The sequence below is a fragment of the Nothobranchius furzeri genome, chromosome 2 (assembly GCF_043380555.1).
Source record: "Nothobranchius furzeri strain GRZ-AD chromosome 2, NfurGRZ-RIMD1, whole genome shotgun sequence".
Classification (NCBI taxonomy): Eukaryota; Metazoa; Chordata; class Actinopteri; order Cyprinodontiformes; family Nothobranchiidae; genus Nothobranchius; species Nothobranchius furzeri.
In genome coordinates, this window is record NC_091742.1 from 99,581,919 (window position 1) to 99,606,699 (window position 24,781).

The following is a 24,781-nucleotide window of genomic DNA, read 5'->3' on the forward strand; positions in this document are numbered from 1 at the left end:
TTTTCTTCCTTTATTTCATTCAAAATAACAACAAATAAAACATATAAACAATAAGAAATACATAAAAAATCAAATTTGAACGAAAAGGAGCAGAATGAAGAAAAACATCTTATAATTTCTGCCTCTTTTCCAGAAGAAATAATCAATTTATATACAAGTTCCATTAGTCAGACACATGCACACACACACACGCACACACACACACACGCACACACACACACACACACAGATTAATTTTAAACTTTTTCCTGTTCTAAATTCCAGAGCTATCATGATCATTGATTTAATTTACATTTTCATAATTTAGTACACTCAATTTGGTACTTTTTTAAAATTTATTAAATAACATAAATAAAAAAATTTTAATTTCCCTTTTAAGGTTATTCCATAATTTAACACCATGTACAGATATATTCCACTCCTTAATTTTAGTTCTAAATCTAGGTTTTGTAAACACATAAGTTTCTTTCAGCATGTAATTACTAGTTCTCTTTTCAAATGTCCCCTGAATGTTTGTTGGCAGAGTACCTAAATAGAGTTTATACATGGTTTGTAAGATTTTCTAGTCTTTTAAATCATGAAATTTCAGTAATTTGTATTTAATAAACAATGGGTTCGATTAATCTGGTGACTTTATTGGCGAGCCTTCTCACTTTGCAAAACATCAGCATTTACGTTTAAACTCCAGAAACAGCGAACAACAAACTGAATAGTGAACAAAGAGATTTAGTAAAACACTTTAGTGGCAAACAAACATTTCATTTTCAACCTTTTCTTCTCCAAAAACACAACATTTAATAAAACTGCTGCCATTCATTTTAGTTTAAAGAGCTTCCAGATCAGTAGCACATTTCATGCAACACCCTTAGAAGTCCCAAAATGTATATTTTAATTATGTTTATTAATTCTGTCCTGTGTGGACTCTCGTGTGTCTGTTTAAATGTCCCTTTTGGGTAAACCTTTGTCCACAAAGCTCACAGGCAAAAGGCTTCTGTCCTGTGTGGACTCTCGTGTGTCTGTTTAAACTTGACTTTACACTAAATCTTTGTCCGCAGAGCTCACAAGCAAAAGGCTTCTGTCCTGTGTGGACACTAGTGTGTCTGTTAAAATGTGTCTTATGACTAAACATTTTTCCACAAAGCTCACAAGCAAAAGGCCTTTCTCCTGTATGGACTCTCATGTGAGTGTCTAAATTTCCCTTTTGGGTAAATCTTTGTCCACAAAGCTCACAAGAAAAAGGCTTCTGTCCTGTATGGACTCTCATGTGTCTGTCTAAATTTCCCTTGAGTGTGAATCTTTGTCCACAGAGCTCACAAGCAAAAGGCTTCCGTCTTGTATGGACACTCATGTGACTGTTTAAACTTGACTTTACACTAAATCTTAGTCCACAGAGCTCACAAGCAAAAGGCTTCTGTCCTGTATGGACTATTATGTGACTGTTTAAACTTGTTTTTTGGCTAAACTTTTGTCCACAGAGCTCACAAGCAAAAGGCTTCTGTCCTGTATGGACTATCATGTGAGTGTCTAAATTTCCCTTTTGGGTAAATCTTTGTCCACAGAGCTCACAAGCAAAAGGCTTCTGTCCTGTGTGGATTCTCATGTGACTGTTTAAACTTGTTTTTTGGCTAAATCTTTTTTCACAGAGCTCACAAGCAAAAGGCTTCTGTCCTGTGTGAACTCTCATGTGAATGTTTAAATATGATATGCAGCTGAAACTTTTTCCACAGTCGTCACAACTAAATGATTTTAGTTTTGTCTGAACTTTCCTGCTAGAGTCTACATTTTGCTTCACTCTAACACGTTTCTTATCAACACAACAGCTTGAAGACTTCAGTCCTGAATGACTTGTCACTCTCATGTGTTTCTGGAGAGACCGCTCATGGAGAAACTGTTCACCACACTCTGGGCAGCTGAAAGATTTGACAGCCTTAACATGTGATTTAGAAGACCTGCTCTCCTTCCAGTCTTTGTTATGATCTTTGGTGTTTGGCTCAGAATCTGACAAGAGTTTCAGCTGACAGTCAGAATTGCTGCCATCCTGGTCATCATCTTCATCATTGCTGACTTCAGTCTCTGAAGAGTTAGAATCATATTCATAAAGATTTACATCTGGATTCCTGGTAGTTTCTGCTCCTCCACAGTCCTCTCTACCACTTTCTGCTTTCATCTGGTCAGTGGTGCTGCTGGTTGGAAGATCTCTGTCTTTAGGTTGGTTCTGATCAAACTGTGACAACAGAACTTCTCTTCCTTCTTCCTTAACCTGATGAGAAACTGCAGAGAATGAAATGTTGGTGGCATCAGTTTTAATCTCATCAAGCTGCTCCTCCTCTTCCTGCTTCATGTTGAGGGGCTCCATGTCCTTCTGGTTCAAAGGAGGCCTCAGTTCTTCAGGAGCTCTTCCTTCTTCCTTAAACTGACACAAAACTACAGAGAATGAATTATCACCGTTTAAAATGAATTTAAATATAACAAAACTTTTAAATGTATTTTACTTTGAAAAACCAGTGCTGCCGTTTTTCCCCGTGTGCGAAGGAGCCGGCTTCTGTGCGGTGCGCTGCTCTCACGAGTTAAAGAAAACTACAGGGAGAGAAAAGGTGGAAGAAAGGAACCTTACGTTAGAAGAAGGCATTTTTAGTTCAGACCTGTGAAAACCAGCTTCATGCTAACGCACGCTGCTACATGTGAACAGTAACGTAGTCAATGTGGTCTGTCGTTAATGCGTAATTCCAGATCGGTAACAGCGTACAGCTTCATGTCGGGTCATGTTCCCACCGAGACTCATTTCTGCTCGCATTTTCAGAAGAAGAGGAAGGAAGCCGAGGAAGATGTTGAGGTAACGTTAGATGAAGATGCTCATTGTTCTTTATCGTGACCCAGTTCCCTCTGAGTGATCTGTACCGTGATACGTGTGATATTCCCAACGTTCCTATTGGTGATTGAAGGGAATGTAGGGATGGGTACCTTTGACATTTGAATCGATTCGGTACTAATTCCCGGTACCTAGGAATCGATACCGGTACTTAACGGTACCAATTTTAAATACTTTTGAGTGTTTAATATTTTAATTCTCTTTTATAATGAAATATATATTTTTCTCAATATTTAACCATATTTGATAAATATCACGATAAATAACACACAACTGTTTGTATTTTAACATCGTCCTTGTAGTTTTATAAGCTGATAATTAAACTGAAGCAAACATCTTTACTGTGAACTAAATTTACTGTGTATCTTCATTCCTTTTGCCATCTTTTTTCATTTGATTTTTCCTACTGGGAAGTTAGAATTTCCGAGGAGAAAGCGAACGCACCATTAGCTGATAACAATGGTGGCAATGGAAGCTAACATACCAAGCTAACGTTATCTTAAACAGTTTATTTAGCTGCTGGAGCAGATTAAAACGATGATGCCTCACAATTAGATCGTTGTCGCTGGTTTCATCTTCACCCAATCACCCGTCGCATTTAGTAAAGTGAAACCAAACTTTAGAGCGCGTTCATGTTCTTCTAGTCAGAAATTCGGAGTTCCGAAGAGAAAGCGAACGCACCATTAGTAAAACGGAAGCTAACATATCAAGCTAACGTTATCTTAATCATTTTAGTTACCTACCGGAGCAGATTAAGATGAGGATGTCTCACTTAGATCGTTGTCGCTGGTTTCATCATCACCCAGTTACCCATCACATTTAGTGAAGTGGACCTAAGCTTTAGCGTTCGTTCTGTCTACCATGCTGCTCTGTTTACAACTGGCTCGCAGGGACCGATATAACGCTGTTGCGCATGCGCAGCAGTCTAGGCAAGTTCACATTATGAAGGACGGGTACCGAAATGAGGCACCGTTTCAAATTACGTGAATCAGTGCTCAGTCGGTACTATGGAATTCGGTCGGTACCTTAAAAAGTACCGAATTCGGTACCCATCGCTAGGAATCCAACATGCCCTGCTTTCTGGTCTTCCCAAAAAGAACATCTCAGGTTTACAACTTTTACAAAACTCAGCAGCACGTGTCCTGATGAAGACCAGGAACAGGGGCCAAATCACTCCGGTTTTAAAATCACTGCACTGGCTCCCCGTATGTTTCAGGATCGATTTTAAGGTTCTTTTAATGGTTTTTAAGTGTCTTAATGGTCTTGGGCCTTCTTATCTTTCAGAAATGCTTTTACCATATAAACCATTGCGGTCTCTGCGCTCTTCTGGCAGCCATCTCCAAGTTATCCCTAAAGTTAAGACTCACACCCACGGCGAGGCGTCCTTCAAGTACTACGGCCCTCGCCTTTGGAACGGGCTGCCGGAGGACCTCAGGGCCGAAGGGAACGTCCAGGCTTTTAAGAATAGGCTCAAGACCCACCTTTTTAGCTTAGCTTTTAACTGATCTCTATTTATCTATATCCACATATTTATCTCTTTTAATTAATTTTATCATTTTATCTACATCTTAGTGTTTTTACATGATTATGTTTTCTTTTACTATCTTTATAATCACTTTTTATCAGTTACTTTTTATCATTATTAGCTTTTATTATTTTAATTCTTATATATCTTAAATCCTCCAGTGTTTCCCCTGTGGAGCCCTCTGCCTTGGGGCCGGTGGTCAGGGGCGGCGGCGGCCGGGGCGCTCCTCGGGTAGTGCCCGGGCACTGGTGGGGGCTTCTGCCCTACGCCACTGGGCGTCATGGGCCGGTGTCTTGGCTGCTGCCGTGGATCTGTTGCTGCCAAGGCAGATGGCTCCGCTGATGTGCCGTTCATTACCTGACCCATCTGATCTCAGCCTATTGTTTCCTCTGGTGTTCACGAGTGTGTGTGTGTGTGTGAGCGTGTGTGTGTGTGCATGGACGAGAGTGCGGGTGATTGTGTGTCCCCTTTGGAAGTTGGGTGCGGGAGGGGAACTGTAATTTTTAATTGTTTTATACGTGGGGAGGGGGGCTGGGATGGGAATGTGGGATCTATGGGGCCATTTTAATCTGTAAAGCACTTTGAGTTGCATTTTTTGTATGAAAAGTGCTATATAAATAAAGTTGATTTGATGTGGCTAATATATTAGACAAGTAGGCTTAAGTGGAGGAGGTGAGTGAAGGAGACGTGGCTGTCAAGGTGGGAAGACATGTGCACCTACGTGCAAAACCGCCCCCGTCCTGGAAGGAGCTCGCCGGTCTGTGTGGGCCTGGACGTCTTCTCGTGGCACCGTCGCGTTTGTTGGATCCTCCACCGTTCTGCTTGGTGCCATTGGTGGGCTTCGACTTGGATGCTCCATCGCAACGTGTATTCCGGGGGTTTTGCTACTGCTGGAAGGGTGCCAACCTTGCTAATCTGCGTCATGTGGACTACGTGTCAACTGCGCCTGTGTCTCTGGATTCTGCTGCTACTGGACTAAACACATCATCGTCGGCTCGCCTCGGCCTGGTTAATGCAAGGTCTGTAATGAACAAAACTTTTATTCTGAAAGACTTCTTTGAGAAACAAGGGCTCGATTTTTTGGGTATTTGTGAAACCTGGATGCCGATGGGAGACACGAGTGCCCTGTTGGAATTATTACCTGCAGTTGTTTTAATGCGTCAAGAACTGCGGGCAGGGGCGGGGGGCTCCTCATTGTTTATAAATCAGGTTTCAGCTGCAAACAGATTATCCCTTTAAGTCCTTTTTATAGTTTTGAGGTTTGCTCTTTGAACTTGGACCTTTTCCTCAACTTTTTGTGGCGTTGATTTATCGCCCGCCTGGACTGAACGTGGAATTTCTAAGAGTTTGCTGATTTCTTGGCTATGAATGTGTTGAAATATGATCAGATTTTGATTGCAGGAGATTTTAACATCCATATTTGTTGCCCTGATAAGCCGATGGTCGAGGACTTTTTGCACCTGTTAAGTTCACTGAATCTTTCTCAGTGGGTTCAGGGTCCTACACATACGAAGGGACACACTCTTGAACTGGTTCTTTCCTCTTGCTTCAGTCCATTAATGTGGACACGCTGAGGCCTGTTTTCTCAGACCACTCTCCGATTTTATGTAATTTTAGTGTTCCGTCTCGGCAGGTCCCAGCTTCTCTTCCTGAGAGGTGCAGTCGAGCCATTAATCCTGCTAAGGTGGGGAGATTCAGTGAGTGCTTTGGTCTAGCAGGACAGGATCTTCTCTTAGCCCACCTGCCTGTTGAAGAGCTTATTACTCGTTTTGATACACTATGCACATCTGTTTTGGATGATGTTGCTCCCTTTAAAATTAGGAAAGGAGGGCATAGGGCAGAGCCGTGGATGTCTGATGAGACCCAGGCCTCCAGGCAGGCCTCCAGGAGAGCTGAGCGAAAGTGGAAGCAAGACAAACTTCACGTGTCCTATGAAATTTATAAAAAGTCACTTTTTGATAACCAGGAAGTGGTACGACAGGCTAGGATCAGATATTATGCCTATGCCACTTAGGGCAAACCTGCCAGCCTTCCAGAATATATCTATGACAGCGCTAGAGGAACTCATTTCTAAGCAACAACCTTCTGGTTCCCCTTATGATGCTCTTCCCCCAAGGATGCTTAAGGAGGCTTCTTCTGTTCTGGCCCCTTATATACTGGTTATCTTAAATACCAGTCTGGCCTCTTGTGTGGTTCCCCTTACCTTTAAGAGGGCTGTTGTACGACCGCTGCTGAAAAAGAAGGGGTTGGAGGAGGCTGTGTTAGCCAATTACAGACCTATCTCACATCTACCTTACTTATCCAAGCTGCTTGAGAGGGTTGTATATTTACAGCTGGTTGCATTTTTAGACACACAAACTCTGGGAGATCTGTCAGTCAGGGTTCAGAGCAGGTCACAGTACCGAGACTGCACTTTTAATGGTTCTTAATGATGTTTTTTTTAGCTTGTGACGGGGGGGGGGGGGGGGGGGTGTGTTAGATTTGTCTGCGGCCTTGTCTGCGGCCTTTGACACAGTCGATCATGACATACTTTTGGATCGGCTACAACACTAGGCGGGAATTACCGGTACAGCCCTACAATGGCTACACTCCTACTTATCCGACAGAAGTTTTTGTGTCAGTGTAGGTGAAACCTCCTCAACCTGGAAGAGACTCAAGTGGGGTGTGCCACAGGGGTCTGTACTGGATCTGCTTCTTTTTGCCATCTACTTAACGGTAGTTGGGGAATCTTCTTCGGCGGTTCGGCATGAGTTTTCATTTTGTATGCTGACGACTGTCAGATCTACCTCCCCCTTCAGCGGGGGGTCGATGGGTCAATATCAAAGCTTGTAGATGCCTTAGAGGATGTGCGCTCCTGGATGAATACAAACTTTTTACATCTGAATGACGCTAAGACTGAAGTAATTGTACTTAGCCCTGGCATGTCTACATGCCCATGCGATGCTGTGAATCTGGGCCCTTTAGCATCCAACATGAAGACCACCATCCGAAATTTGGGAGTGCAACTGGACTCAGCCCTTAAATTCGACGCGCAAATCAACCAGGTTGTGCGATCGTGTTTTTTTAACTTACGCCGACTAGCCAGAACTAAGCCCCTGCTGTCCAGAGTACATCTAGAGACTGTCACACATGCTTTTGTTCTTTCAAGGCTCGACTACTGCAATGCACTGTATGTCGGCCTTAGTCAGGGTGCGGTAGCACGCTTGCAGTTAGTTCAAAACTCAGCCGCTAGGTTCGTGACAGGCACTAGGCGCAGGGAACATATCACCCCTGTGTTGGCATCCCTTCATTGGCTGCCTGTACAAAACACGGCAAAATTCAAGGTCTTGGTGCTGGCATACAAGGCCTTACGGAACTGCTACAGCATATCTTGGCAACCTTTTGCATAGGATGCCCCCTCCCTTCACTCAGCCAGCAGGGAGCTGTTGATCGTTCCACGCACTAAGTGCAGGTCACGGTGGGACCGTGCGTTCTCTGTGTTGGCGCCTGCACTTTGGAACCAGTTGCCTTTGGTGGTGCGTCAGTCACCCTCATTGGGGGTTTTTAAGACTCGCCTTAAGACCCATTTTTTTGTGAAGGCTTTTCAGGATTAGCAAATTTTACTCGGTTTCAATGCCCCGGCCTCTTTATCTTTTTCTGGATTTTATTTTTTGCTTTTACTCTCCTCTTTTAATTGATTTTATGCTGGTTTTACGATTGTTATATTTTATTCTGATGGTTTTATGTTTTTATTGTGTTGTGTTCAGCACCTTGGGCATCTGCATTGGTCGCAGAAGGGGCTTTATGAATAAATGAAATGAAATGAGAGACAAGTGGAGAGGCAGAGCAAGGAGCAGCATGATGATGGAGAGAGCAGCAGGGAAGCAGAGAATCTGGCTGGGACCCAAAATGTTCCTCCCATGGCTGTAGCACAACAGTCAAGCATTACAATTTATGTCAAGTTAAATTAATATTTTATTTAATTTTAATTAAACATGAGCTGTTTTACACACTCCTGCATTAATGTTCACCAAAAACACACAGTCTCATGTCTCAGAACGACCGTCTCCATACGTCTCTACCACCCTGCATTTAGGGGCGTGGTCCTGGTCAACACCATCTCCTGAACTCCAAACTGAAGGTCCGAATGGGAAAGAAAGGTGATTTAAGCTAATCTGAGCGTGGCATGGTTGTTGGTGCCAGACGGGCCGGTCTGAGTATTTCACAATCTGCTCAGTTACTGGGATTTTCACCCACAACCATTTCTAGGGTTTACAAAGAATGGTGTGAAAAGGGAAAAACATCCAGTATGCGGCAGTCCTGTGGGCCAAATGCCTTGTTGATGCTAGAGGTCAGAGGAGAATGGGCCGACTGATTCAAGCTGATAGAAGAGCAACTGATAGAGAAAAACTGCTGATCGCTGACATTATTGCTTAAAATCATAACTGCCTTATAAGTAAAACATCTGTTGCTTCATTAAAATACAAGTGTTATCCTGTGCCAGCCTCCCCGCCCAACAGGGAGGACAACGACCTTCCTCAGACCACGCTGGTCTGCGTTATCAGTTATACTCCCATGGGAAACAGCATGTTGACTGAATGCACCTGGTTTTGTTTGAGCAGGTATCTGCAGGTTTAAGGGAGCCAAATTTAAGACTTTTTAAGACCTTTTTTAAGGCCACTTTGACCAAATTTAAGCTATTTTAAAAATTTAATTTAAGCAATAATTTCCAGCTATTGCCTGGAACCGGTGCTAACCACGTCGCCAACGTGGGATTAGCCATCCAGCTACCATTAAGCTTACACTTCCCCATGGCGCACGCTCCCACTAGCTTAACCAGCTAATGTGCTCATTTAAAATAGCCCCCTTTCACAACTAACTGAATGTGTACGGTTCCGCTTACGGCAACATCGTACACAAAAAATGCTGAACACTAACTAGACATTTATGAAAATTTTATAGAAATAAAAGAATCTTGTTTATTGGGTTTTGGACATTTAAGACATTTGGAAACTGTATTTAAGGATTATTTGTCATTTTTAAGGATTTTTAGGGCATTAAATTTGGAAAAGCTAATTTAAGACTTTTTAAGGACCCACGGATACCCTGTTGAGGGAGTTGTGGTATTGTTTTTACTCCCTACGTTAAACAGCTTTCCACCTGAATCTCTACGGAGCAGTTTAGGAGTGTGATGTGATGTGTTGTGTGTGCTTGCTAATAAAAACCCTCAGAGAACGGACGTTCCCCGAGAGATCCTGTGAACGAAGCTTGGGTGTGTATTCATTTCGTCTCTCCACTTTACAAAGTAAAATGGAACAGTAATATTGCTCTAAGCCTCTGTGCGTTTGACTTCTCTCAAGGTGACCTGGTTTATTAAATAATAACCCAACATTTTTGGTACCGTGACCGTGCGCTCAGACCCAGCCGTGGGAGGCTTTCTCCGGGGAGCCGACGAGGCGCCGCTTTCATCAAAGCCCAGGGGGCTGACTTGCTCCGCTGGCCGGCTGTTCTAGCTCCGCAGAACGTCTCCCGCATACGGCTCTCGTGCGTTCGGATTCGGGGCGAATTGAACGCACAGGGGGGAGTAAGTACCTTTTTGATACGCACCTTTTCATAAACAGCTGTTTGCCAGTGTGAGTACGTCAAAGGACGCTTTGAGCCCCGACGGGAGTCGGGTATTGCCCTAGGTCCGGCTGTCCGGTTAAAAACTGTGTGAAACAAACATGAAAGAAAAAAACAGTCACCGGACGCTACCGGAAAAGGTTGTAAACAGAGCTGAATGGACGCATTCAGTCCAACCCCCAGCGGTCACAGGTGTGGCGGTAATAATACAGAATAGCAGATCAAAGGGAAAAGCCACACTAACGTGGGCACTACATAAAAAGCGCCGCTTTAACGCGGCCACTATATAGGCGCAACGCCGGCTGGCAGCCGTGTGTTGGCATAATACAGAAATCACACTGTTGCTGTTGATTATTAAATATGTTTAAGGTGCTGAGGAGGTACTAAAGTAAAATACGATCACCGCTGTATTTGGCTCAAATGAAGAAAATCAAATTCTAAATTAAAGCGTTTAATTACTAATATAACACTGCTGTCTCCTCTTCTTCCCACTGGCAACAAGAGGAGACAGCAGAGGGAAGATGCCTGTGGACGGACACAACTTCCCAAAGATCCACGGCTGTGTTCCCAACATTCTTCTCCTGATGCGTTTGAGGCTTAAAGTCGACCACGACTACTTAAAGAGCTCACCAGAGCGGCTGGGTATAAGAGAAGGCTGAAACTAAATGCTTTAGCGACCATTTTCCCACACAAGGAGCCTAAACGCCCTCGGAGGGACGAGAGACGCTGTCCTGAGCCCATAACCCGCTCCGGCTGCTTCTGTCACGTTCAGCCAACCATCGGACACGCCACTCATCACGGATGAAGCTGAACGTTCACCTCTCCCGTCAGTAAAACAAGCAGTAAGTGTAGCAACACAGTGTTGTCCACATATAGAATATCTGCAACAATGATTAAAGTGGTTTCACTGAACATCCTAATCATCTATGAAGCACACGACAGCTCTGGATGCTAAAATTCTCCTAAATCATTCATCATTGAATAAATCTGATCACACGATAGCTTACAGATAACTTCTGCTGACACAAATGTGAGCTCTCTCCCTCTCGGTTACCATGGAGACGCATTTGCCGCACACGCACCACCGGTTCTGTCCTGCTCTCGCTTCATCCCGCCCTTCTTGCTCTTCATGTTGATGCTCGTGTTGTGACACATGGTCAGTGATGTCATCATTAATGTTTCGCTCTGGTTCAAAGTGAAAAGGCTGAACAGATGACGTGTTGATGTCGCTCAACAGTCACTACAGGGTCCCAAAGCCGCCGGTGCAACCGAGGTACAACCATATGACGTCACTACCCAGAGTGCAGTGCGATGCTAACAACAATGGCGACCTACGAGTTAAACCATTTTTACTAATTTTATAAAGATTAAGACATCAAGAAGGTTTTTACACCATTTTAATATAACTGATACTAACATTTATCTTTTAAGAAGCACAGAGTTTTGTAACCTGGGTTCCTTTTAAAATGACAACTTTTGTCGCCAATGGCAGTGAATGAGTTAATGATGATGAGGGTGGCTCCTAGAGGCTGAGGTGTAGGGCTAAAGTGTCATCACTCACTTTGGTCTGGTCCAGACGCCGTCTCTTTACTGGTGCTCCTCAGTAGGTGACGTGAAGCTCCAACATCTGAGCGTTCTGTGTTCCTCAGAGGAGAAGAAAAGTAACATTAGCACTGCCTACATTATTTTTACTAGCATCTCAAGGCCTTGGAGAAGCAGATCTTCACTTACCTAAACATCAGACCAGTTTGTCCCAGCTGAGCTCATCAGGGCGTTAGTCTGACAGCCTGTCAGTTGTAGCGTTATTAAGATCCTATTGTCTGCCTTAACAGCTGCCCCTTCACACAGTAACAACGTGTAGGAATCGCCAAGGTCGGATGCTGGTTTCAGGATGTTTACATTCCAGGAGAAGAGACAGAAGAAGAGAAGAAGAACGCTTTCCATTAATTAATCAAAGTACTTTATTTGTGATAAAGCTAATCAGAGCATATGTTAATCATTAATAATCAGGTGAATGATCTGTGAAATAAAGATGTCATGAGTTATGTGCTTAATGAATAAACAGGGCTGCACCAGACAGACTGATCTACATTACCATGGAAACGCATGACACATTGTTCTCAACCAATCAGAACTTTCGTCTGTCGTAGGGCAGAATCTGGGCTGTTTAATGAAGTTGTCCAATCCGGTTTACTAAGATTTGTAAACAACTAGGGGATATAAAACAAGGCAACGCCATTTTAAACTCAGTTCCATTTTAACCTTAGCTCTGTTCGATCTGAGCTTCAAAGGAGTTACATCATACTCTCAACGTAGTTTTCAACCAGCTCTCGATCCATCACCGCAAAGGAGAGGTGCAGCCTGGCCAGATGCACTTTCTACTTTAAGCTGAGAACTGTCAAGCTGGAGATTTCCGTCGTTTGAACAACAAGACGATGTCCCTTCAAAATAAGAGTTGAACTCGCTGACGCCTGCCGCTGCTACCGGAGTCGACCCTCAGACGGGCTTTGTAGTGCTGCGACCGCTGTTCCACCAGCTCCAGTACACCTGAAGGTCCGGGGACCTGACAATTCCTGATCTACACGGGAGGCTCCACATGGTACGTAGTTACGGCAAAATGGCGCTCATGTCATCAGCTTCTGAAGCCTCGTGGTAGCCTAGTCATAACAACCAGATTCGCTACGTCAGCCTAGAGATTCTGAACAACACACACACACACACACACACACCAACACGAGAACATTCAGATCCATATGCATTCATCATAGAGTTAGTCCTGGTAGATTGTAAGAATTTATAATGATAGAAATTAAAGATTCTTAAACGATCCCAACTCTCTCTTTTCTTGTCTCTCAGTCAATACAGAGTGTTTAAGTAAACTCCCTGATGATAAAAACAACCTCTTCTGATTATAATATTTAGATCTAATTACAGTGTATAAATATACAAACTACAGATCACTACACAGTGAAACACGGCTCCAGCCTTCTGGATGTGGACTCTAAAAAGCAAAGGAGCATTTTTACTGTTGTTTTCATTATTTTACAGCTGATTTGATCAGATTTCTGACGCTCATGCAGACGAGTGTCGGTGAGAGTTAAAGCTTTAATGTACGCCAATCGGAGGTCACTAAAATTAATGTTGCTTCGGTGTGTAAGTTTGCCAAAACAATGTCGGACTCCCTAATATTCTCTGGCCCCCTGCCTGATCGGACCAGTGACGACATGTTTAGCCGCATGCTGTCCTTCAACCGCTGGTTGTCTTGGTGGTGTCCTGAAAACAACGTGGGCTACATTGATAATTGGAAAACTTTTTGGGGAAAACCTTGTCTGATGCGGAGAGACGGCATCCATCCCTCTTTGGATGGTGCAGCTCTTCTTTCTAGGAACATGGCCAGTTTTATTAGTCCTCCATGACTACCCAGGGTCCAGACCAGGAAGCAGAGTCGTAGTTTAACCCACCCCTCTGCAGCTTCTGTACTGTTACCCACCCACTACCCCATAGAGACAGTGTCCTGCCCACGGCCAAAACCACACAGATTAAATATCAGGCTTAATAAAGCAAATCATGGAAATCTCATAAATATTAGAACAAATTCAACTGAGCAGCAAACTAGAAAAATTAAATGTGGGTTGTTGAACATTAGATCCATTTTTTCTAAGACTTTGTTAGTTAATGACTTGATTTGTCATGATCAGATCTCTTTGCTCTCTCTCACAGAATCATTTTTCTCCAGATGACAAAGAGCAGCGAAACGTCATTTACAAAGTTTACAAGGAGAGCGTCAAGGCGAGTGATGGCAACACCACAAACTTGTTTAATCACTTGAAAAGAAGGCATCCCAAACAATACAATGAGAGCCAGCTGGCAGCTAAAGCTAAAAAGCCTGCGGCTGCAGCGGCTAGCGCTTCTTCCAGGCAGCAAACGCTAACAGAAACACACAAAACTCACTCCCTACGACAGAGACAGCAGACGATGGAACAGCGTGACCGATGCAGTGACGTACCACTTGGTTAAAGGTTTGTGTCCCGTGCGAACAGTAGGAGCGGGATTTAAGAAAATGATGATAACATTGGATCCGCTCTACGAGTTTTCCAGCCGCAAGTATTTTTCGAACACCGCCGTTCCACGCATGTACGCTGAATGTAAAGTGAGAGTTGCAGAAAATATTCAGAATGTGCAGTTATTTGCTACCACAAGCGATCTCTGGTCCAGCCGCACATCAGAGCCGTATTTGAGCTTAACTATCCACTACATGAGCAACTGGGAGCTACATAGTATTTTGAACAAGTTCATGTTTGCACAATACGTTTGCAATTGACATGTTTGCACTTTAAATATGTTTACGATTTTAATTCATGTTAAGTTACTTGAAAAACGAGAAAAACTGATTTTTGTAATTGTTTCTCTCAGGGCTTTTATCATCTCTGCTGTGAGTTTAAAATATAAGAGTGTTAGCACTGTGCTGATTATCCCTAATATGAATAAATGTTTGTTTATTCAATGTTTCTCTTCTTTAATACGCAATTGAAGTTATGCTATTCGTGGATAAAAAATTGTGATTAAAATCGAAATCGTGATAAAATATTGGAAAAATCGTGATATTCTATTTTTGCCATATCGCCCAGCCCTATTTGTGCCTGATGCGATTCACTGCTGTGGAGCGGGGCGCATCACCTTGTCATCCGGTGACGCACCTCACTGATGCGGCCACCAAGCAGCGAGCACTCCGCTGTTTTAGCGGTCGGTGGATCTTTTAGAACTGCAGTTCAAAACTAACTTGTTTTTATTTGACTATTTTTCTGTCCTGCCTGTTTATTATCTTCCTGCATCTCCTCTCAGTCCTAAAGAAAAACTGCTACCTGGGTTCATATATATTCACCTCATGAGTTACCTTTGAACTGCAGTTCTAAAAGATCTACCGACCGCAAAAACAGCGGAGCGCTCGCGGTGCAGAGAAGTCTCCGGAGGATGAAACAGGTGATGGGCGCTCGCTCCGCAGCAGCAGTGAAACGCATCAGACACAAATAAAAGACAGAAAGCATGAAGGATATGAGCCGCCATGAACAATAGCGTGTTAAATTTGTTTTTGAGGTGGCGAGACTTTGATAATGTTACTGCGGCCGTGCTCAGGACGCATCTGTCTGGAGCGCGTCAACGATCAGAGCTCTGTGCCTCACAGCTCTAAATAATCGCCAGAGTCCACATAGATAATTTAATATAAGCAGTACCAGGATCGTTTTTCGGCTAAAAAATTGTCTACAGTCCATCTTCCCTAATGTGTTTGTGGCCCTGCGGGTTTTTCTAACTCTACCGGTTACTAATTGTGAAGGGGAACGATCATTTTCACAAATGGCAAGAATAAAAAATGATCTGAGAGCAACACAAACTCAACAGCGCCTCAGTCACTGACGACTATTGAATCTCAGCTTGTCAGGAGTCTGGACTTTGATGACATTGTAAATGAATTTACTAACAGAAAGGCCAGAAAGCAGTTTTACTGAAGGCAAGAGGAGACAAAAAGAGGAGTAAGGAGACATAGAGCCCTGCACTGAAGCCCTAGGCCCTCGGGTCGGTCCGACGAATGAGTAATTACCTCGGACACGGGCGCCTTTGTTTTTAATCGAATTCATAAAAACAACTGAAACGCTTGAACGCAGCAGCACCTGCCTGTCTGTCACGCACCGTTAGCTCAGTTAAGGTGTGTGTGGTTTATAAATGCGCCTACATAAACTAATTCTCAAACCGCTGATTGAAACATGTGCCCCTAATCTCATATGCCATTTTATGTCCACTTTGATGTCAGAAACCATTCGTTTATTCTCATGAAAACGGCAGCGTTCTATTTTTCTGTGAATAAATTCGCTCTGCAGTTAAAAAAAATACAGCATTCATTGCTGCTTTTTTTTCCAACTGCAGAGCGCATTTTCAGAGCGGCGGTTTAAATTTACAACGCTAATTGGGGGCGTTTATTTAATCTGCCGCTCAGAAAATGCGCTCTGCAGTTAGAAAATTAGAACGCTGCTTTTTTGTCTAATTGCACAAGAGCGCGTTTTCAGAGCAGATTAAATTTACAAACGCATCCAATTAATACAGCGTTCGTAAATTTCATCTGCTGCTCCAAAAACACGCTCTGTTAGAAAAAAAAAGCTGCATTGATGCTGTTTTTTTTATTTTATTTTTTACTGCAGAACGCTTCCCACAGATAATTAGAATGCTGAGCATTCTGTCACGCTAAAACATTATGAAAGGTTAAAAAAAAAAGTCAGGCTGGGGCTCCACCCCCTCGGGCCGGACCGGACACGGGCTCAGAATTTAGGCCCGTGCAGGGCTCTAACAGGAGTCAAGAGGAGGAAGGAGACAGGAGTCAAGAGGAGGAAGGAGACAGGAGACAAACAAAAAACATGCAGATGTTTCATCTTTGCAAACTTTTCAATAACTGTATAATCTTTTAAATAATTCTGCATTACTTTCTGTTGTAGTGTGACAGTGGGATCTCTTTTACAGCAGACTCTCGCCCCCACTGTCCCACAGACTGACAACATTTTTGTTATTACAGACAGAAGAGAAGACAGGAGCGCTGTGAGGAAGAGAGAGAGAGAAAAAGAGGAGAAAAGAGACGACAGAGGAAGAATGACATATGAGTGAGGCACAATAGGAAAATCATCAGGTATGAGTGTTTGTGATTAGGTTATAAAACTATTTTGACCTGGAGGTAAATGCTTTTGTATCAACATAAGTAAGTGATTTTTAATATTGACTGTGTTATGAAATGTCTAAGCTAAGCACATTGTGCCCAGGGGCCCCTGCACTGATAATCCGGCCCTGCCCAACAGTGAGCTTAGCTGCGTGTGACTGATGCAGAGTTGGTTTTTATAACTGCAGAGAGACAAAAACTAGCCTCACTTCACTCAGAGATTGTTCTTTAAAACTCGTATTAAATCCGCTGTGCTGATGTAACCGGGCTTAGCCACACTGCTTCACCCTAATCACGATCTCTGCGTTGTGGAAAAGACGAATGATTCCAAGGTTCGGATTCAATCCAACTGGTGACACATTTATTCTTCCTCCATTACAGCTCTGCACAGAATGGAATAGAACAGTTCAGCAGTAGTGACAAACATCCAACCAATCTCGGCTCATCTTCCTCCATTACAGCTCTGAGCGAAGGGCTTTTTTTATTTTTATTTAAACAAAATGAAAAACGAAAAATATATGTTTCTTTTGATCCGTAATTTTTTACATCTTGCCACAACAAAAGAACTAGGACATTCACGGATACCACCAGCTAACCTATGAATGATATTTAAAATATCTAACAATTCACATGAAGTGAAAATAAAATGTACAAATTCTCCCAAAAGTAACAGAAAACAATAGCATACCTGCACAGAATGGAATAGAACAGTTCAGCAGTAGTGACAAACATCCAACCAATCTCGGCTCATCTGTCCATGAGAAAAACGCTACATGTTAACCAGGCGCACAGCGCGGGAAAACCCGAGTCGGCTCACTCTCACATTCGCTGCAACAATAAGACCTTAACTTTGGCAAATCTATTCCATCCTCCGTCATACTACACAATAACACAGTCAAACATCTTACCAATGTTTTAACTAAGAGAACATGCAACACTCCGAACTTTATAACGACATTCTGACAGCAAACAGCCGGAGCTCCATGAAAAACGTACCTTCCTCCATTACAGCTCTGAGCGAAGGGAAGAAAGGAAGTGACGTCACAGAATGCGACAACAAAAATAAAAGCATCAAACTAAATTCCCTGAAAATATCACAAAATATGCTCTTAAAATAAAGATCTCACGAAGAGAACGAGGAACAGGTGAACAAATAAAATTATTTAGAGTAAAGAAACAAAAGAAAACCCTAGATTACCAAATAAATAGAATAAATTGAGGGATTTTGGTGGAATGCATTATATATTTCTTTTCTTCCATGCTACATTCACCCCCCCCAAAATGACAACAAAATCCTGTTCACCTGCCATACTGGCTGTTGCACATCTAACCCAGAAACATAACATCCTGACAGATTTAGAGTGGGATTGACCTAAAGAATACCATCTTCATACTCAGCTGTATAAGCTACCTGTGTGAACAGGTCCAGAGAAATTTAAAGGGTGATCAAACCTAAACTTCTCACGGAGCAGTATGATGCCGAATACACCAAACCACCCACCTACTAGTGCCTCATGTTAAAGTCGACCATACAACCATAAAGAAAAATTGAAATCTTCAAAAATAAGCTGAGTGAGCCCAAAGATTTATTTTCTAAATAACCCCACTAAAACATTGTGAGTAAAGACTGTGACTTTCTGCTGAGTGAACTGGTAAACTGTTTCAAGTGAAGTGACTTCTGCGCCATAGACTCTACTAAGCGGTCAACTCTCTTAACCACCCTACCAACACGTGTCCTGACTACACCCGATGCATCTGCTTGCCCAAGAACTTTGCTGGATGGACCCTGATCTCTAGCGGCAACCAACGTACCTGTCACATCTGTCAAGTAGTTATCCGTCTCAGCTGATGGTGCTGCAACTGGATCATCATAATCTGACAGACGAAAAGCCTCAGGAGGCCCTGTGCCACCGCTCTCAGTCCCTACGTGACATGACTGTTCTTCTGATTCATCAACACTGAGATCTGGCATGTCACTGTGCACCCACACACAGGTACCGTCTCCTGAATCCACTTCATCCACCGAATGGATCGTATCCCCCGTAGAAGATCTAGTCTCAGACTCGTCAAAGCTGCATGCAATTTCATTCAACTCGTCCCCTGCAGCCTCAATGGGCAGAAAGCTGATGTCCAAAATGAGGTTTCGGTGCACTACTCTGACGTTGCCTTCATCATCCTCCAGCTTGTATATGTGCATCTTGGGCGATTTGTCTATGACTGTGTAGATTTTTGAGTCCCACTTGTCGGCCAGCTTTTTTTTTCCTCTCTCACCTTTATTAGCAAGGAGGACCCTATCTCCCACATTCAACTCAAACCCTTTGACCTTCCTGTTGTAGTCTTTGGCCTGCTTATCCTGCTCCTTTATGGCATGCTTTTGAGCAATGTCTGCAGCCTCTTTCAGATAACACATCAATGTCTTGGCATAACTGCTGTAGTCAGTTACCACTGGGTCATGCAGCACCTGTTGGAACATGATATCGACTGGCAGTCTTGGAACACGACCAAACATTAAGTGGAAAGGAGCGTATCCAGTTGTCTCATGTATTGTCGCATTATATGCAAATGTCAGAGTTTGGATTTGTTGGGGCCATCTTGCCTTGTCCCTCAGTGGCAGTGAACGTAGCATATTCCCCAAAGTCCGATTAAATCGTTCGGTCCCTCCGTTTCCCATCGGATGATAGGCAGTGGTGTGCGACTTCGATACTCCAGACAGTTTGAGTAATTCTGTGACAAGCTCGCTCTCGAAATTGGCACCTTGATCCGTGTGGATCCGCTCTGGAAAACCATAAACACAGAAGACATGGTCCCACAGCTTCCTGGCAACCTGCTTTGCTGTTTGGTTCGCACATGGAAAGGCATGAGCCAGCTTGGTGAAATGGTCTGTTACCACAAGTACATCCACAGAGTGTTGTTTGTTGTCCTCTGCACTCCAAAAATCCAGGCACACCAACTCCATGGGAGCTGAAGTCCTAATACTTTCAAGCGGAGCTCTTGCTGAAGGCTCTGGGGTCTTAGCCAATATACATCTCTGACAGTACTTTACGTAGTTTCTGATCTGATGCTCCATTTTTGGCCAAAAGAACCGTTGCTTGGCAAGATCGATTGTCCTGGCCTGCCCTTGATGTCCAGCTAAGTCATGCACTCCACACAAGGCCTTTTTCTCCAAACTCCTGGGTAAGACAAACTGGTGCCTCTTTTGCTTACTTAAAGGATCCTTTATAACTCTGTAGAGGACACCATCAAGAATTCTGAGCTTCTCCCATTGTTTTACAAGGGCAAGAGCCCCTGAATCAAACATCTCTCTTTCTCTCCTTGAGGGCCTCCTTTTACGGTCCAGAAAAGGGAATATTTTAGAGATGATGGGGTCTTGTTCTTGACTCTGTCGAAGTTCTTCCAGGGAAAAAGCTGGTAATGGATCTAGTCCTACTGATCCAACTTGTTGAATGGTCTGAATCAACTGCGTTGCCCTAGACTCCATAGACTCACTCCACTGGTCATGCACATCAATGAGGGCTTTCACAACTGTGTGACTTGACAGGTGAGATGTGCTAGACTCAGCTGCATTACTTCGCGCTGGCCCTCTTGCCCGGTGACACTGAACTTTAAGGCGGAGAACATCTTGGATTGCATTTTCACCAAATCCATCGCACTCACCAAGCAGACTATCATAAGGCTCAGTAATGAGCCTGTGACCAACTGTTTTAGAGAAAGGGTCTCTGCTGAGAGTGTCTGCCACAACATTTTTGCTTCCTGCGATATGCTTGAGGTCAAACGTGTAGGGAGCAAGTTTGGCGACCCAGCGCTGTTCACAGGCGTCTAGTTTTGGTTTTGTCATGATATACGTCAATGGATTATTATCCGTCCATACTGTGAAAGAGTTACCCTTTAGCCAATGGCTAAATTTCTCACACACACTCCATTTCAGGGCCAGAAATTCAAGTCTGTGGGCGGGGTACCTCTTCTGAGAGCCACTCAAGGTCTTACTAGCAAAGGCTATGGGTCTTGCTTTGCTTTCGCCCTCTGTTATCTGTGACAACACAGCACCAAGTCCATCTAAGGATGCATCAATGGACAAAATCAAGGGACGTGAGAAGTCAGGATGAGCAAGGACCACACAATCCATCAAACTCTCCTTCAACCTGTCCAGAGCAACATCACATTCCGGAGTCCAGTCGTCAGGTTTGAGCTTCCGGTAAGTGCCTGCATTTGCCTTCGACTTCCCTCGTCGTTTCTGTCCGGCAGTGAGAGCAAAGAGTGGTTTAGAGATAGAGGAACAATTTGGAAGGAAGTGTTGGTAGTAAAATACCATCCCCAGAAAAGATTTGATCCGTCGGACTGAGGGCGTACATCCGTCATCTTCCATCAGATCGGACTTTGACATTTTAGATATAACTTCGACCTTTGATGGGTCCACAGCTACTCCATTGCCATCGATAATATGACCCAAAAACTTTACAGATGCTCGCATAAAATGGCACTTCTTCGGACTCAACTTTAGGTTATGCTCTCTCAGCCGCTGGAAAACGACCTCTAGTCTCTTCAGAGCCCCCTCTTCAGTTGGGGCAAAGACGAGCAAGTCGTCTAGATAGCATAACAGGCTACTGAAGTTCAAGTCGCCAAATATGCTCAACATCATGCGCATGAAAGAAGCTGGGCTATTGCAGAGCCCCTGTGGCATTCTGTTGTATTCGTGGAGGCCCAGTGGTGTGGTAAAAGCTGTATACTTCTTGTCCTCTTCGGCCATGGGAATATTGTAAAAGCCGGACGTCAGATCCATTGTGCTGAAATACACATTTCCTCCCAAGGCGGCCAGGCAGTCAGACTGATGGGGAAGAGGGTGGGCATCTTTGAGAGTCCTGGCATTCAACCACCGAAAATCCGTGCAGATCCTCAAGCCTCCATCCTTCTTCCATACCATCACCAACGGTGACGCGTATTCGCTCACAGACTTCCGAATAATCCCCTGCTCCTCCATTTCTGTCAGGACTTGCCTTAACTTGTGGTAGTGAGCAGGTGGGACTCTCCGATAAGGAAGACGAAATGGACGGTCATCGGTTAATCGTATGCGATGGACGAAGCCCTTTGCCTCACCACAATCCAACGCATGCTTGGAAAAGACATCATCGTAGCGCTCAAGTAGCTGAACCAGTTTTTCTTTCCCTGCATGATTGGTATGACAAGCGCTTATGTCGAGGTCTGCAAGACCAACATCCCTTAGCCTCTTTTCCAAGTCCAGCGGCCGGTCAAGCCCAACACTCTCCTCTGAGACAGGTGTTTCGGTCTGTAAAGATCCTTGGAAAATCTCCACATCTTCTACAGCAATGCAAGGTGACACATCAGCCAATTTGCAATTTTTCCTGAGCGTAACAGGTTTTTCGGACAGGTTTGTGACTTTCATCGGGACCCATCGGTCACCCCACAAGGGTGTAATGATGCGACCAACCATGATGTTTCGAGGCATGGACTTTGATGAGGTAGGTTCTACAATAATCGTGCTCCCAGGTGACATGGGGGAATCATTGGGTAACCTGCCCCAAACAAGGTGCTCTTGTCTTGCTAAGAGTGTGACGGATTGTCTGAGTGTGACAGTGCCGATTTTTCCAGGCAATTGTCCACCCTGCCAACGGGCTGTGCTCGCCATGAGATCCAAAAACTGTTCACACCCAGGTGATGCTGCCTGATTACTGCTGGAAATGAGACGCCAGTAATCATCACTTGTTTTTAGCTGATGCATGAGAAACTTGATCACGTTTGTACCAATGATTAAGTCATCTCTTTGACCTGGAACGACGAGCACTGGAACCAAGCAACTTTGTCCATAAATCTGGAGTTCAACTTCGTACATGTTTTTAGGTTTAGTGAGCTTCCCACCGCATCCAACCAAGACCACCTCCTGTGTCAAGGTTTTTGGTTCTGACAAAACTTTTTCTTCAACCAGTTTTTTCTCTGCTTCTTCACTAAATGTACAGGCCATGGAGCCAGAGTCTAACATCCCTTGCAAATGACATTTGTGGTTCACAATAACTGGGGCGTAAAACAGTTCATCATAAGGCTGCACTGTATGGGTGTGTTGCATGATCACTTTAGCTTTCTCTGCAGCTACCCCACAGGCATTCACATAGCACTGTTCAATTTCACTGTCACAGTTGAGGGTTTGTAACTCTTTACCCACACATCCCCTCTCCAAATGCGGGTTAATCAGTTTAAATGCTGCTGCTCTTCGGTTGGAGGCATAAGTTGGGCATTTTGCCTGAAATCATCAGTTGGGCAGTTCCTCCTGATATGACCAGGTTTAAAACAGGACAAACACAAACGGTCCCGTCTACAATGCGCCAAAGTTGAATGGTCTCCGGTCTGGCAAACCCTACAGGACTTTCTTTGGGACTGACTATATGAAGGTCGTCTGGACACTGATTGGTTGCTCTGAGCAAGTGTGCGGTCAAGCAGACTAATGAGGGTCTTTATGCAGTTGTCTTCTAACTGAGGGGTGGGACAAACACTCACCTCAGCCTGAACAGAGGATGAAACAGGAGAACCAGATGGAGTAGGCTCCTCAGCTGCAGGTGCTTGAACATGTGATGTTAAGCGTCTTGCTGAGTTTGGATGGTTTGGCTTGGAGACCACTCGCTCTTTCATCTCGATCTGATAACGGTCGACATGTTCCTGTATCTCCATAGCAGTCCATTTGTCTGGTGCTTTAAACCGCAATACTGCAGCAAGAGAAGGATCTGGACAATACTTAACAAACATCATTGTTACCTCTCGGCTTGGCTCATCAATATGCCGCCCTTGCCTGCGCAGGCCCTCTTCAGCTACATCAATGGCCTTGTTGAGGCGGAGCCAATATTCAACTGGATTCTCTCCTGGCATAGGCACAGTGCCGTAGAAGTCTGCGAGAGGCATGCTGGAACATGTGGCTTCACCAAAATGTTGTTTCAGTATGTCAATGATGACTTTGGGATTCTCCTGAGGCTTCAATGTAGGGTTGCTGCGTAGTGTAACCTTCACTATGTCTCTGGCTTTGCCCATTAGCTTGGATACGATTTCATGTTGTTGCTCTGCCTGTGGTACGCCTCTCTTTCTCAGGTATGTATCCATAAGCTCCTCCCACTCATATACAGACACCCTGTCTGATGCATCTCCTCTAAAACTAGGGGGTTCTCTCACATCAGCCTGTAAGACCAACTTCATACCAGCCAGATTATGTGTAAAATTCATAGCAGTCTGATCAGAACCTGAGTTCTGAACATATGAATCTTTGACCTCATCTGCCTTACTATCTCCCTTTAACTGAACTGATATAGCTTGCCCCACTTGCTGGGCAATGTGTGTGATGAGATGGCTTAAAGCTGGATCACTAACATCTGAAGTGACGGGTACCTGATCAGTGACTTTTTCCGAATGTGCTGGATGACCAGGTATCCGTGTGGAGCTAAAAGCTGGTGAACCAACATCGCCTAAATTTCGGACAGGGGTATTGCAAAGCTCTCTCAAAAACCTTCCTCTGCCTAAACCCAGGGCATTACCTATAGCAGAACCGTTATCTTCTTCACCAAATTTGGAAGCCATCTTGACAAACGTAACTCTGTATTACAGAGAAATTAACAATCTTAACCAATAGTAACTGTAGAAAACTTGTTTCACACCAAGCGGAAAAAAAAAACCCAACAACGAATAAATGAATAAAACTGACAGAAATATAACCTTCTTGTTTTTGGTGTCCTTTCAACAGCGTGTAAAATAACTTTAATGCTAACTTCTTTAAGAGAACCTTGTGTTGATAAACTGCAGTTCCGGCGACCAAGCTGACGTTGATCTACGATGAATCCGGGTCACGGCACCAATGTAACCGGGCTTAGCCACACTGCTTCACCCTAATCACGATCTCTGCGTTGTGGAAAAGACGAATGATTCCAAGGTTCGGATTCAATCCAACTGGTGACACATTTATTCTTCCTCCATTACAGCTCTGCACAGAATGGAATAGAACAGTTCAGCAGTAGTGACAAACATCCAACCAATCTCGGCTCATCTTCCTCCATTACAGCTCTGAGCGAAGGGCTTTTTTTATTTTTATTTAAACAAAATG

General features: G+C 43.9%; 2 protein-coding genes across 2 annotated transcripts; both read right to left on the reverse strand.

Annotated features, from left to right (window-relative positions):
• Positions 1 to 614: 614 nt before the first annotated feature.
• Positions 615 to 11,650, reverse strand: LOC129152266 (gastrula zinc finger protein XlCGF57.1-like). Its single transcript, XM_070548656.1, has 4 exons — positions 11,557 to 11,650; positions 9,981 to 10,081; positions 2,493 to 2,577; positions 615 to 2,424 (listed from the first exon to the last, which is right to left on the reverse strand). Exon 4 carries the CDS (start codon positions 2,354 to 2,356, stop codon positions 902 to 904), a length of 1,455 nt encoding a protein of 484 aa, XP_070404757.1. The 5' UTR covers positions 2,357 to 2,424; positions 2,493 to 2,577; positions 9,981 to 10,081; positions 11,557 to 11,650; the 3' UTR covers positions 615 to 901.
• On the reverse strand, positions 11,496 to 24,261 carry LOC139062096 (uncharacterized). The gene is made up of 5 exons (XM_070542467.1): positions 23,056 to 24,261; positions 18,505 to 22,942; positions 17,381 to 17,443; positions 11,727 to 11,875; positions 11,496 to 11,631 (listed from the first exon to the last, which is right to left on the reverse strand). The coding sequence occupies exons 1-4, from the start codon at positions 24,259 to 24,261 to the stop codon at positions 11,727 to 11,729; spliced, it is 5,856 nt and encodes a 1,951-aa protein (XP_070398568.1). The 3' UTR covers positions 11,496 to 11,631.
• Positions 24,262 to 24,781: the final 520 nt, after the last annotated feature.